At 31.2% G+C, this 14372-nt stretch overlaps 2 protein-coding genes across 2 annotated transcripts; both read left to right on the top strand.

Moving 5' to 3' along the window:
• Positions 1-1379: 1379 nt before the first annotated feature.
• LOC132748260 (hemocyte protein-glutamine gamma-glutamyltransferase-like) lies at positions 1380-5452 on the top strand. Its single transcript, XM_060737832.1, has 4 exons — positions 1380-1620; positions 3083-3241; positions 4294-4506; positions 5349-5452. The coding sequence occupies exons 2-4, from the start codon at positions 3106-3108 to the stop codon at positions 5450-5452; spliced, it is 453 nt and encodes a 150-aa protein (XP_060593815.1). The 5' UTR covers positions 1380-1620; positions 3083-3105.
• Positions 5453-6016: 564 nt separating this feature from the next.
• Positions 6017-13110, top strand: LOC132748258 (protein-glutamine gamma-glutamyltransferase K-like). Its single transcript, XM_060737830.1, has 12 exons — positions 6017-6135; positions 6484-6594; positions 6986-7160; positions 7798-7936; positions 8397-8500; positions 8838-9000; positions 9479-9594; positions 9987-10066; positions 10495-10699; positions 11339-11499; positions 12037-12173; positions 12745-13110. Exons 2-12 carry the CDS (start codon positions 6511-6513, stop codon positions 12884-12886), a joined length of 1506 nt encoding a protein of 501 aa, XP_060593813.1. The 5' UTR covers positions 6017-6135; positions 6484-6510; the 3' UTR covers positions 12887-13110.
• Positions 13111-14372: the final 1262 nt, after the last annotated feature.

Genomic DNA, 14372 nt, shown 5'->3' with positions numbered 1-14372 from the left:
GCATGCCCCACTAAAATAAATATAAATTTATTAGTAACGTATGTCTATGTACAAGAGAGTAACTGCTAACAGTCAGTAGCTGTAGTGTCTAACAGCGTTAAGACACAATTTGCAAAAAAACACGTTTTTTTTCTCACAACGAAGAGATTGTATTGATATTTGCACAATCATTATGCCAGAAGAAAACATTATTTATCCGACTCTTTAGTTATGCGGAAAAAAACTTATGATTTATACCCACAGTTATTTCCCCTTGATGAACTAAAAGTTGGTATTATCAACTGATTCAAAACAGCTACATGTACATTTATGTTTTACTAATGTTTCTACCAGACATTTTGTGGCATCCATGATTTTCCCTTTTTACTCCCTAAATGCAACTTGTGTTGTATGTGTGCGTGAGTGTGGCTAAAGATAAGTTATAAAGACTCAATGTACAGCAACTCCCAAGGTCACGATCTCCCTTCATCATATGAATACTTCTGTACTTGCTATTTATATAAATATTTTTTTTTCTATATAAATTAATTATTTTTCATAAAAATATTGGATAAACGCATCTGTAGACACGTCATGTAACATTGTGTAGGGTGTGACGTTGTGTAGAGTGTGACGTTAAATGTTGAATAGATTATATTTGGTCAGAAAATATCCGACACTCTCTATTTAGATCACATAAATTTATTTCAAGGTTGGACGGCTACAAATGAGTAAAATAAATATTTAAAGAATCATGAAAATTATACTAGAGAAAAATCTATCTATAGTTCTAGAAATGTATTAATATTCACCATTCAGGTAAAGCATTGAAAGTTTAAAGCAAGATATGAGATTTAATGTTGTAAATAAATGCATGAAAGAACCATTTGCTCAAAATGAAACTTTTATTCTTTCTGCTTTTTATTTGACTGACGCATTTGGTTACCAGTATCTGCGAGAAGCCCTCACCATTTTTCGGAGGTACGCAGAGCTGTGTCCACGTTCCAAAGGCGGTTCAGGCCCCGTGAAAATATCAGGATCAGGATCAAATGATTATGATTATATTTTCATTGTTTTATCAAACTAAAATCGATCGTATTTTGCTTGATATGTTTATAGATATATTCAAAATGTTAATAAATTGCTGATTTGCTAAGAAACCAACCTATTTTGAGGGTAAACAATGGGGAATATTTAAGTTTTTAAATCTGATCCCGATTATGATCCTAAAATCTTTGTGAACACAGGGCCTGATTCTTTACGGCACCGATAAATGAGACCTATGCTTTAAGGTCTTTTCTGAGCCGGAAAACCATATTATAAACTGAACTTTATTCAGCTATGTACTATGTATACAGTCTGACTTCATAAATTAATATTTAAGGAATGTCTGAGTATTAAAAATCATGTTTATTGAACACATCCCCCCGCTTTACCCAAAACCGGTTGATGGAGTTTGAAAAAAAAACATAAAAGAGAAATTGCAGTATGATATACAGCGATATGTCTATCTCGTATATCGCTTCAATAAACTAATAAAGTATTTAAGGTGAAAAGGAAATTTGTAACTGGCAAGTTGTTGTAACTTAAAAGAAGTGGTAAATAAAATCACCGGATAAAACATCGTCTTTTAAAGTTAAGGTAAATACTTTTCAATTGTTTTTTTTTTTAGATTTTTAGTTAACATGATATTTAATAAGAAATTTCAACTTCTGTATTGCGAGAGTAAAGAGAAACATTGACATGTTTAATTATATGTATATAATGCACTATTGACTCTCATAAATAGAGATTGGGGTTCATTTTAACTAGGTTCGTAATAATACGCCCACATCTTTAACTTATTGTGTTTTTTTTTCTTGCGAAACACATGATTTAATATTGACTACTAAATGTTATCAATTGAAAATTGAAACAATTTATTTTAGAAATTTACATTATAAATTCTATATTGAGGCCTAAAAATATTTTGTGTGTCGGGCAAGTCGAGAAACCCCGTTGATATAGTTTTTAGCCGTGAATTCTGTATCCGTCAGGTTTTTTTGGTAACAATGGGATTTTCTGTTTGTTTGAAACAATTTTAAAACAGTTTATATGCTGCAATGGTGTTTTATGTAAATGACACCCTTTCTAACGTTTTTTCGAGCTACACATATTAAAATTTTTACTTACTATAGATCTATGATCTTCAAAGAAATCCAAAATCTTGGATACAGATCTTCGCTACATGGGCGTATTATTTCAAAACCTTGCAAAAGATTATAAGACAAAGAATGTTTCCCAATAAATTTGCCTTTTTTTAAAGTACACAACAAATAATAATAATAATAATAATAATAATAATAATAATAACTTTATTTACCAAAGGTAACACATTAAGACATATACAGATTGCAACATCTTATTTACAATGCGGCCTTCTAAAATAAAAATAAAAAACACACACACAAAAGAACACATATCAATCAAAGAAAATATAACATGTAAAAAGAAATGATGAAATGGTTATCACAATTTTAACATATATTAACACATATACTGAACATTCATACAATTTATTTTATTTATCATTAAACATAATACTTTCATCAGTGCATCATTTTAATCTGCAATTTAAAAAGTAAAATTAACTTACAAAATTAACACAGTCAAAAAACTTGAAACTAAGACAGACACCCATTATTAGAAAACATAATAATAAAAAACACATGTATGAATATAAAGAGCGTATCCTGTATATATAAGACATACGGACCGTGCTAAAGTTGATTAAATAAGTATTTCTTGAAACATTTCTTAAATATTGACAATTTTGTTTTTCTTCTTATAGTCAGTGGTATGGAATTCCAAATAACCATGGCATTAAATTGGAATGTGTCATTAAAATAATTAGTACGTGGTTTGTAAGACGAAATTAAATTTCCGTGAGATATAAATAGGACAGGGTTCACGTGTGCATTTTGCCACCACGAAACTTCGCACTTTTCAAGTGAAGTTTTTTCTCAATTTTATTTTGAGGATTGGTAAGTAGTTGAAAACGAATACTGCAAAAATGCGTTATTTTTCATGGACCTTACTATTATCATAGGGTTTTGTTTTGCAGGACCACCACGCTACGGCGATAGAATGGAGGGTAGGCGGAGGACATACACTCGGCACGAGCGTACAGGAAACAACCTTATGTCGGACTATGAGACTTATCTTTGGGGCTCGAACCGCTATGTGAATTACAATTCTTCCTCATCGTCGACCTATGGTGAAGGTACTGTCATTGTATACTTTTAAAGGAATTAAAACGAATTCATTTATGTATGCTCGTTTTCTTTTACTTTCAACATTTTTTTCCATTAACCTATGATATATTATTAAACTCAGGTGCATGACTGTGCTCATTTTTTTGTTATATATGTTTTTTAATAAAAAAAAAAACATTGTTTCAGCGACAGTGGGATTACCTTAAATGAATAAATATATAAAATATATACAGGCATACTAGTAGTTTGAAAAAAAAATTATGCAACGACCTTTTAACGTCTGAGTTGAACCGCTACCTTACTGAACTCAAAGTTACGCCTTATTAAACTTGTTTAATTTCAATTTCTTTAAGATTAGATACCTATAGCTAATCTATTTGCAAACGTACCGTGACGAATATTATAAATATGTGAACTTGCAGCAGGGTGCAATACGAGTTTAATAAATTACTGGATTAACCTTACTAAATATACACCAAACCTATTATATTTCATGGTGCATGTGGGGCGTCTTTGAATTTGAAAACACAAACTATTATGACGTAATTTAGTTTTGCCTCATTGCTCATTTTACCGTACCTTTATAAGAACAGAAGTAAGACATAAAGCAACGGCATAATTATCTTGTCCTCAATGACTGTTTGATACAGAGCGCGAGGAGATGACACGAACATTGTAATTGATGGATGGAGAACCTTAAACATAAACATTAAACTTTTATTTGACCGTATCAAGTCCATGTTATAATTAAGCAACGGAAACTGGTATCCACTATCATAAACATGTTATACCAAAACTAAATAACAAATATGCAAATCTAAAACAAAAAGGTGAAAATATTTGCTTCATTTAATATTTCATTATTTGATACAATTGAAGATAAGAATTCAATATATATAGAGCTAAAGTTCAGATATGTTGAAAGCTTATTTATGACACGTGACTGAAGTAAACTCGTTTTCAGCTAGAAATTATACGTACATTAAAACGGAATTTAAAATTATAGATGGCCGTAACAGAACTCCGTACAAATAGTAAGCCACTATAAATGTATTTTAAGGTTACGGAAGCCTGAAAGTGACCGGGATTGACATGAATATCAGATATAACACAGAGACACACCGCACCAAAGACTTTGACATCACCAATGCCAAATTGTATGACAGTCGTCAAGTGCTTGTCGTAAGACGAGGGCAGAAATTCTACATGAAGTTTACATTTGACAGGCATTTTAACCCTGAAAATGATGATGTTCGAATAATTTTTCAATTTGGTAAGACTATACGCTTATCTGTTGATTGGACTAAAATACATAATTATATACACATCTTTACATACATACTTAAAGGGCGGATAGATTGTAGAAAATGTTACTAAACACATTCTGTTCAGAACTGGATTATATTAACTTGCATAAATCTTATCTTTAAGTCCATCTTTTAAAAATTATACATAGTTTATGGCTGCAGTATTTATTTTTATGATTAAGTCCTTCTTCATCGATATCAATAATATATATTGTCATAAAACACTTAAAATAGTTTTGAGATAGAATTTAAATTGTTTTATTTTCAAAAAATGAATAGTTGCTTACGTTACCCAGATTCAGTTTTAACATTGTACGGAAGCCTATTTGTGTCATTTGAGGTTTAATCCACTCATTCTTTGTATTTGTCTCGACTGCAAATCCTTGTCGTACTCACATAATCTACCATCTACCTTAAACTATCCACTATCCGTAGTTTTAAACAGTTTTGTTGTTAACGTTACCAGGTTCAGTTCAGTTCTAAATCGTACGGAAGCCGATTAGGGTCATTTGAAATTTAAAAAAAAATTGCAATTCATACAATCATAATAACTATATTATATAATAAATAATTATATTGAAATCTCCTTTGATGTACTCCATGGTGTCGACTAAACAAATTTTTTTTCATGTCTTATCCAAATAATCCATCATAGGCCTTTATTGGTGCCTAGTAATAAGTTCCGTGTGCTTACGTGGTCAATAAATCGCACTATATTAACGCGATTATTCATATCATAACGATTGCAGTCTTAATAATCATTACGTATGTTACCCCGATAATCGAACTCTGCCTGATATTTTCCTAGGAAAACGTCCACTTCCCTCTAGAGGAAGCCATGTGGGCTCAAACTTTCCTCCACATTCAAGTTACGGAGAGAGTAAATGGAATTCTCATTTACTGAGTCGATAGATGGCGCGTCTGTGACGTTCAGCGTAGATACTCCGCCCACATGTCCAGTTGGTAAATGGCACGTGAAAATAGACGTTCAACAACATGGAAGAAAATTTCAAGTTCAAAATGTGTTGAGATTTTGGCTTACAGATATCCAATCTACCATATTGTTTTAATCCATAGGTGGTTTGAAGGTAAGTGGCATGTGGGCATTTGAGCATGTAACATTTTTCTTAATTTCATGTTTTGGTCCCCACCATTAAAACGACAGCTTCTACAACAATGTTTACAGATATACGATTAACACTATGTGTAAAAGTGTGTGTGTTATATACAGGCTGCTACATCATCATCATCATTACCACCCATCACCACCAATACCCATCCAACATTTTTTTTTTTTTTTTTTTCCATTTTTTCGCCCCCCACCCCATTTTTCCCCACAAAAAAATCATTCCTTCATCTGATTCATCATCACGAACATCATTATTATTCATCGATTATCATACAACAGCTTAGGGACAGCTACAACGAAATCACATATTTTCTTTCACTAAATCTTTCAAACATTGTTATTTTAGATGACCAGGTATATATGAAGGATGGCGATTTACTGAAAGAAATACATTCTGAATGAAACGGGAAAACTTTACGGCGGAAGTGCGAAAAAGATAACTTTTATTCCATGGAACTTTGGACAGGTGATTTACTTTTATGTCTAAGCAATGCTGATTTTTTATGCGGCACTGTTTTTTTTCTTTCGTTTTTTTTTTGTTTGTTGGTTGTTTTTTTGTGTTTTTTTCATATAACAAAAATTGTTATTTTTTATATGAACTGAATATAACTGAGGTAAACCTTACTTGTCTTGTTACTATGGCCGCACGGCGACGTTTTAACTTACTTTTAAGAACACCAATCCGTATGTCATTTCTAAAATGCGCCTGTATCATTACGCATTCCACATTTTCGATGACATTGAAAGAATATTGCATGCCATGCTCGTTAAAACACAGTTTATTTGTTCATGTTTGTTTTGTTAATTCTACCAGTTTACAGGCAATGTCCTTGACTGTGTGATGTTTCTTCTGGACGAGTTATCAAACCTGCCCGATAATAAACGAGGCGACGCTGTCCATGTATCTCGTAAAATCTCGAGTTTGGTGAGTTTTTGGGTGTTTTTTTTTACAAGTAATAATGCGGATGATTATCCAATGTTCTTGAGAAATGTATTGAATATGTTTTAATTTAGAAAATCGCGAAATGTGGCTTTAACACTCAAATTCAACACCGAATTGTGGATATTTTCATTAAGTAGATTTTTCCTGCGCATTCCACTTTAATAATTGGATTTTTTCGGAACACAAGATACAACCAATAAAAAACCATTGGGGACTTAATGTTGTGCAAAAAGACCAACAGTACCATTTGCGTGCTCTATAATGTTCTAAACGGTGGCTGAATAAATGACTGCAAAAGACGTATATAACGTTTTAATAAAGTCGCATGTGAAATTTTATAAATTTTGTTAGAGTTTGTTTTTGTGTAATTAAGGTGAATAGTAATGACGAAAATGGGATCATTATCGGAAACTGGAGTGGTCACTATGACGACGGAATTTCGCCGCTTGGTTGGACCGGAAGTGCGTCAATTCTAGATGAATATTTCAAATATAAGAAACCTGTGAAGTATGGTCAATGTTTTACGTTTTCTGGAGTTGTTACAACCGGTAACTTTTTTTACAAGTGTAATCATACATCAAATGAATCTGATTTCTATTATAAAGAAAATTAATGAACAAATAGTTTTTGCCTTAATTAAATAATATGCTTAAATTTCTGTAAACGGAGAAGACTTGTCATTAAATTTCAATCAATTGGAGAGCTGGGCAGAAAGCATATAGTATCTTTTCTAGGTTAAAGCCTTTATGGAGCTCCACAAAAGTCTAAAAGTTAAAAGCTAAAAACTGTCATAAATATAACGTTTCTCAAAATTCAAATAAAAAAAATCGATATTTAGTGCAATTCTTAAATAGATTTGAAATCGCTTTTCATTTTTATGTTATTTTCAACATTAATTAAAAAAAAGGCGAATGAAGCGAATTATCTGAAAATTTTCATATTTGTTATTGCTAAAGACTTACATCAATTGGTACAAAAATCTCGAAACATTTTATAGTTCATTTTACTTTCAAAATTTAAACATTTTTACAAACCTGCTCTTTCATTGGCAACTTAAATATGCAGGCTGGGTGACAACATTTTTTAGACTTATGTTTTATTTATTCGAGAAGTTATCAACAAATGTCTAGTATTAGTATTAGCGGATGTATAAGTAGTATAAGTGTGATGGTCTTGTTATTTCAGTATGTAGAGCTCTAGGTATACCAGCAAGATCTGTGACAAATTACAATTCAGCACACGACACTGATGGTAGTATCACAGTAGATACATATTTTGATAGAAATTTTGAAGAAATTGGAGAGCTTAATACAGATTCTATTTGGTAAGACATTGTTTTAATTATGTCTTGTTTTAATAAAGATAAATGTTAAAATCGTGAATTATTGTATGTTTTATGTAAGATTTCATACATGTATGCTTGGAATGGTTTTACAAGACAAAAGGAAAAAATGTTCAAACTAAACAAATAGTTTCTAGTCTTGGTATGCTCTTTTTATAAAACATTTAAGCGTTTTCATACATTGAACGATATTTTTTATATTCTAAGTAATAATTAAAGATAAAATAAATACTATTTATATGATATATGTAAATTTTAGACTTTCTTTTCATGAACTTGTCTTTTTTTCTGATATATTCCATCTGACTTAATTTTTCATGATACATGTATATGTTAGTATGTCCAAGGAGTCTGCATGCATGTTGTACTTTTATGTTAATTTAAAATGATACTAAAGTGACTTATGTAGAATTTTCATACAGACTTTACAATATATATTTAGGAATTTTCATTCATGGAATGATGTGTGGATGACTCGACCAGATCTTCCACCAGGATATGATGGCTGGCAAGCTATAGATTCTACACCGCAAGAACGGAGCAAGGGTAGGTCTCAAACAAATAGTTCTAACATGATACTTCGCTTGTATTTCGAGTACTGTCAAAGGATCAACATAATGTAATGAATTTTGCTACCACTTTAATGTTGCCTACCTCGTTACAAAATTTACTTAATTACGCAAAAATATGTATTGCATGTGTCGGGACCGGTAGAATTGACATATAAATCATCTCTGGTTCCAGCACCTAAAATGATATTATAACTAAGATTCCATTTTAGCATTGCTACGTAATACGTTCAAATACGTTTCCGGTTATGTACATGTATATGCGGTAATTCTTGACAATGCCAATTTTTGTATTATCATTTATTTACTTATAGGAATTTACTGCTTAGGACCGATGTCATTGAAGGCAATCAAAAGTGGGCGTGTTTATCTTCCATATGACGGTCCAATGGCATTTGCCGAAGTGAACGCTGACAAAATACTGTGGATGAATTATTCACCAGGCAAGCTTCGAGCTGTGAAGACAGATAAAAGTTTGTATGTATCTAGTCTAAAAGAAACAAAAAATGTTGATTATAATGTATAGATTAATATTTTATGTCGCTACAGATGCAATGTTATAAACATCTTTCAGCGAAGATAAGTTGAAAAATAGGCCTCATTTCATGCTGCAATGTGGCCGATTGGCTTGTAAGTTGCTCATGTCTTGATTGTGGTAGGTAAGCAACGAACTTAACCTTTTTAGATCCAGAACGGGATAAATCCGATATGAAAATCAGCATAAGAGTGTACAAAGTGTTCCAATTACCTGGTTTTGCCTTTACATCACCTAAAGCAGGGTGTTAACTTGTGCAGCACTTCTTGCTTTTTCTTACTTTGGATGATCCCCATTTTGCTTTTAATTTTATTACCTGAATCCTGCAAAGATGAAAAACTTTACAATTTCATGTTTATTTCCCTTAAACCGTTTTTATCCTTTTACTAACTTGATATGTATGTTATATTTGTCATATAGTGTTGGAAAGTTAATCAGTACGAAGAAACCATTGGCTAATTCAGCTTCAACTGATTGGATGACTGGGTTAGATAAAGATAGAGAAGATATAACCGACCAATATAAATTTCCGGAAGGTTTGTCACAGCTTTTCTTCTGAAACTTTGTGAGTGTCGTGGGCGCAGTCTTACCAAACTTATATACAAGATATTGGTTACTAAAAATTAATACCTGTTTGTTTGTTTTTTGTCTACAATACCTTAGAATTAAAACAATATTCAGTAAAAAAATATCAAAGCAAAAGGCCAGTATCTTAATTTGAATTTGATAATTCAAATTTAAACGTATTCCTTTTAAGTCCAGAAAAATTACTTAAATTCGGGAGTCTTTGTGTTTGTTAGATTAATTTAAAGAATTTTAGTTTGGGCCTACGTAAATTAATTAATTAATAAGTGTTTATTTACTATTAGTTTGCTGCTTTATTACAACCTAATACAACTTTGTGCACAACTTATTCAACACATTTTAGGTACAGAAGAAGAGCGCATTGCAGTTGAAGAGGCCAAGTCTTATAGAGCTAATGATGACTTTGAAGATGACACTAAAAAGGTAGCGTTCTTCCAACAATGATTCGCTTTTTTTCGTACGATTTTCTCACTCCAGGATCGTTTTCTTTTAGAAATGATGCTATTAATGTAAATGAAAAAAGAATTTTACTTTTTACTTGTATATACAAATACAACATCTTTGAACTACCAACAATACAATGTATATAATATTGTTCGACGTCGCAGTGGTAGCTATACAGACCACGGAGAATGCAAATTATTCACAGAATAATATCGTCAGTGATTACATAGCATAATCTGCCGACTGCATTTTATCTACACTAGTTTTGCAAATTTTTTTTTATTAGCATCTTTTAGATCATTTATCTGACAAAATCTGAAGAGTAAATGCGCGGATATCATTTCTTTTTTTATTTCCCAAGTATACCCATATAAAGAATTACGATGCTAATTAAAAATATTCGGTAGGATGTTGAATTTGAAGTCAGTGCTGACAATAACACATTTATTGGGGAAACATTACAAGTTTCACTAAAAGTAACGAATCAGAGAAGCAAAAAGACAAGGACAGTTGTCGGTCTAATTAACGTGAAGACAATTTATTACACGGGAGTACCGTACAAAGAGGTAGTAAAGGGAAAACTCCCAAGAACTGCAATCAGCGGCAAGGATGGTATACTTTTTTGATGTCTCTTCCTTTTCGTTTATGTAATATGCCCGATTAAGATAAATAGATAGGACCATAAGTATTGTATTACAGCATCAAACTTATATTTGTATTAAATGAATTATTAGTATGATAAACACTGTAGTAAAAGAATCAGATTGGTAACAAAATCAAAACAAATCTTAATAATTTGAAATATGAAATATTAATTATGCATACACATGCTTACTGAATTACAATAATAGTTTTTCATGATCCTAATTATGATAGATGATTTATAGTACAAACGGTTAATGATTTATGATAATAAAAAAGGTTTATGGTTTACGATTGCACAAAAGGTTTATGGTTTTTGATAATGCAAATGGTTTATGATTTTATAGATGGTAACGGTTAATGATAATACACTATGCCTTATTATTTATCATAACACTAGACGATGATGATATATGGTAACACAAACGGTTAATGATTTATGATAATACAAATAAGTACCTTTGAAATTACTGAAACGTTAATGCGTTATCATTGAAAACAGGGTAAAACGACTATAACAAACCCATGGTTAATGCTTCTTGTTAATACAAATATGTTAATGATTTGTATCATGTTGTTACCAAAATCTATATCTTGTTTGTTCACTAGAGAAGATGTTCAGAATAGACGTGCCAGTAAACCGTTATCTGGACAAATTAACAGACCATTTTTTCCTCAGTGTCACGTGTTCATGTATGATTGAAGAAACCGAGCAAACATTTGCCGACACTGTGGAAGTTCGACTTCGAAAACCTCATCTTACTATAGAGGTACTGTCTGTATTAAACTTCTTTCTAAAAAAGCGTTTTTTCTTAATTTCACGATTTGTTTGTTAAAAATTAATTTACACAAACGAATCCAGATGTTATAAACTAATGCAGTACGTAGAGAAAAAAGAAGTTTAAAAATTTTCCAAAAGGGGACATATGACGCATTGAACAAATGCATAGATATCCGAGAATATTCACATTTATGATCTAATATAAAGAAGTTTCTGCTTGCTATATAAATCATTTTCTTAGTCCCGATTATTGACTATAACTAGTGCTTTTGTAGCATGAAGAAATTCGAAGTCATGACCTGAGAGGGGCTCGAACAAAATACTTCTAGATTTAGCGGCAGACGCCCGCACTTTTCACACTGATACTCTAATAAGACTATAATTAACTTTACTTACCGTATAGGTAAATATGTACAGTTATAGGTTTTGTCAGATTGCTTGACTTTAATCATTGATGCGGCTCTATTTTTAGCATAAAAACTTTCATATTTACCAGTAACACAATTTTATTTAATCATAACTACAGGCACCAGATACTGGATATATTGGACAGCCATTCAAAGCTGAGACAACATTCACAAACCCATTACCTGTACCACTAACAAACTGTTACCTGCGAGCTGAAGGTCCCGGAAGACAGCTCCCTATCACATACAAGCTGCAGTAAGCATCAGTTTCTATATATTGCTGCGTTTGATTTCTTTTCAAACTATTTTATTAAAAAAAATAAATAATTATACTACTGATTAAAGTAGACATGTGAAAAATTGCAATTTCAAAATAATTCGGAACTTACGATGTCTTACCCAGAAGTATGTTATAGATCTACCAGTGATTTGTTACGTTTCGTTACGCCCTCTCGCGGTCTGGCTTCAAATAAAATGTGCATCATATAAAAGGGAACAACGCGGTAACGTCAAATTGAAATAAACATTTTACAAATTGTATTAATTGAATAGTCAAATCACTGAAGCTTTCTTTGCCTTATACTCCAATATCAAATTTGACATTATCATCATTTTCATATAAGAACAGAAAGGTCGATTTTTTTTATGCACTTAGCATATCCTTATATTATAAATAAGTTGGTTGTTGCTTGTTTGGTTTATTTGGATATTATTCTATTACTTTGTAAAACCATTTATCAAAATGGTAGATTTTAATGATTCTGCATGGCAATACATGTACACATATGTACATAATCCTTTTCATAATTATATACATGTATTTTCAGGGGAATTAATCAAGGTCAAGCGGTGAAAATCATTGTGGGGTTTACTCCTGTCAAAGCCGGAGAGAAAGAAATCATCATGAACTGTACGAGTGACCAACTGGCTAATATAAATGCTACACGTCCCATATATATTAACGGATAAAACGGCAAAATACAGAATTTAGTAAAGATAAAATGATCAAATGACGTAATATTTTATTATGAATAATTATGATATGATAGCCAACTGATTAAGAGGTGAATAAATCAAATAGAATGAATTCATATTGGCAATAGCTATTGGTAATGCATTATTTATACAGTTTAAAATTTAAAATAAATATTTCATATATGAATATTTGTTGAAATTTATATAATGTGCAATAACATTTACGCTCATTCTCAATAAGACACAGCATTTGATGTTCCACTGGGTAGCTCATATACGAAGGTTTTTCTTGAGGTCAAAATGTCGTTAGAAAGGTGGCTGCCACTTTGTCTAATAGGGACACTCTCAGTTTTACATTTCTATCTGTTATTTTTCTTTTACAAGTACCATTAATGCCCTAAAATGTAACATACGTTACTGTCGCCACCTAGAATTTTCAACTTTGAAATTGTGTCTCAGAAAAATAAGTTCCAGAATAAAAGAAACATGTGCAATTAGTCATTGCTGTGTGTATATGAACTATGATTATTGGTAAAAATTACATTTGACTGTTAAAATCTCATTGATATAATGGATGATCAAATGTCGCCAAATGCATATAAATAAATAGTGACAAACCTAAAACAATAATAAGTGGAACCGAAATTACATAATTGAATCGATGCATGCTTAATAATACAGCATATATATAATTATAAGTAAAAATAAGCTTGCAGCCTCTCAAAAATCATTATATTTTTGGAAATTTTCATTTTTTATTCAAATCTTTTCAACAGCATTTTAAAAGAAACATACGTTACCATTATTTAAGAGCCAATCCATTCAAAGAAGAATCCAAACAAGAAAGAAAATTAACATGTGTATAACTCTGATATATTAACCACAAATTATGGCGGGTTAAACAGTCTTGCGTCATTTTTTAACCCACTTTCAATGTAAAAAATGAAACATACGTTACAGAAACATACGTTATCAACTTTTTAAAGTAAGTTTATCAAAAGGGAAATTGAAGTCGGAAAGCACGTATAACAACATCATTAACTTCTATTTGACATTAGTAAGTAAATGTTTGATAACTTTGGTCGAGTTTTAACTTGTTTAAGTAACCACAGTGAAACAAACGTTACTTTTATCAAACAGACTTTATATTGTTTACACATGCATATATAAAAACAATAAAATCGCATTTTTATGACAATAAAATGATGTACATTTGATTCCTAAATAAAAAAGTCGATTTTACATGTAAGTTTCAATTCCGTGATTAAGTTCATAAATAAGCGAGTGTGAAACATACGTTACTCCAACTTACAATTCAACAATTTTTGAAAATTAAAGATAAAGTTGGGATTATCATGCCTGTTAGTAACGGTTACCTTGTATTAGATGTAAGAAGATACAAAATTATTTTTACAAAGGAAAGATATGTTAATAATATGTTGATGTACCAGCAGAAATGTTAAAAATATTTTACAAGATA

Source organism: Ruditapes philippinarum, unplaced genomic scaffold (assembly GCF_026571515.1).
Source record: "Ruditapes philippinarum isolate M1 unplaced genomic scaffold, ASM2657151v2 ctg5670_1_1_1_1, whole genome shotgun sequence".
NCBI lineage: Eukaryota > Metazoa > Mollusca > Bivalvia > Venerida > Veneridae > Ruditapes > Ruditapes philippinarum.
Note: the sequence above shows the minus strand (reverse complement) of the source record. Positions and strands in the feature narration are given on the sequence as shown.

What these genes read in the sequence shown, in the direction of transcription:
- LOC132748260 (XM_060737832.1), top strand. Translation starts at nt 3,106, where the DNA reads ATGGAGGGTAGGCGGAGGACATACACTCGGCACGAGCGTACAGGAAAC. An exon ending in ATCGTCGACCTATGGTGAAG is followed by an intron (nt 3,242 to 4,293) that starts GTACTGTCATTG and finishes ATGTATTTTAAG; the next exon opens with GTTACGGAAGCCTGAAAGTG. An exon ending in TCGAATAATTTTTCAATTTG is followed by an intron (nt 4,507 to 5,348) that starts GTAAGACTATAC and finishes ATATTTTCCTAG; the next exon opens with GAAAACGTCCACTTCCCTCT.
- LOC132748258 (XM_060737830.1), top strand. Translation starts at nt 6,511, where the DNA reads ATGTTTCTTCTGGACGAGTTATCAAACCTGCCCGATAATAAACGAGGC. An exon ending in CTTAATACAGATTCTATTTG is followed by an intron (nt 7,937 to 8,396) that starts GTAAGACATTGT and finishes ATATATATTTAG; the next exon opens with GAATTTTCATTCATGGAATG. An exon ending in ACCGCAAGAACGGAGCAAGG is followed by an intron (nt 8,501 to 8,837) that starts GTAGGTCTCAAA and finishes ATTTACTTATAG; the next exon opens with GAATTTACTGCTTAGGACCG.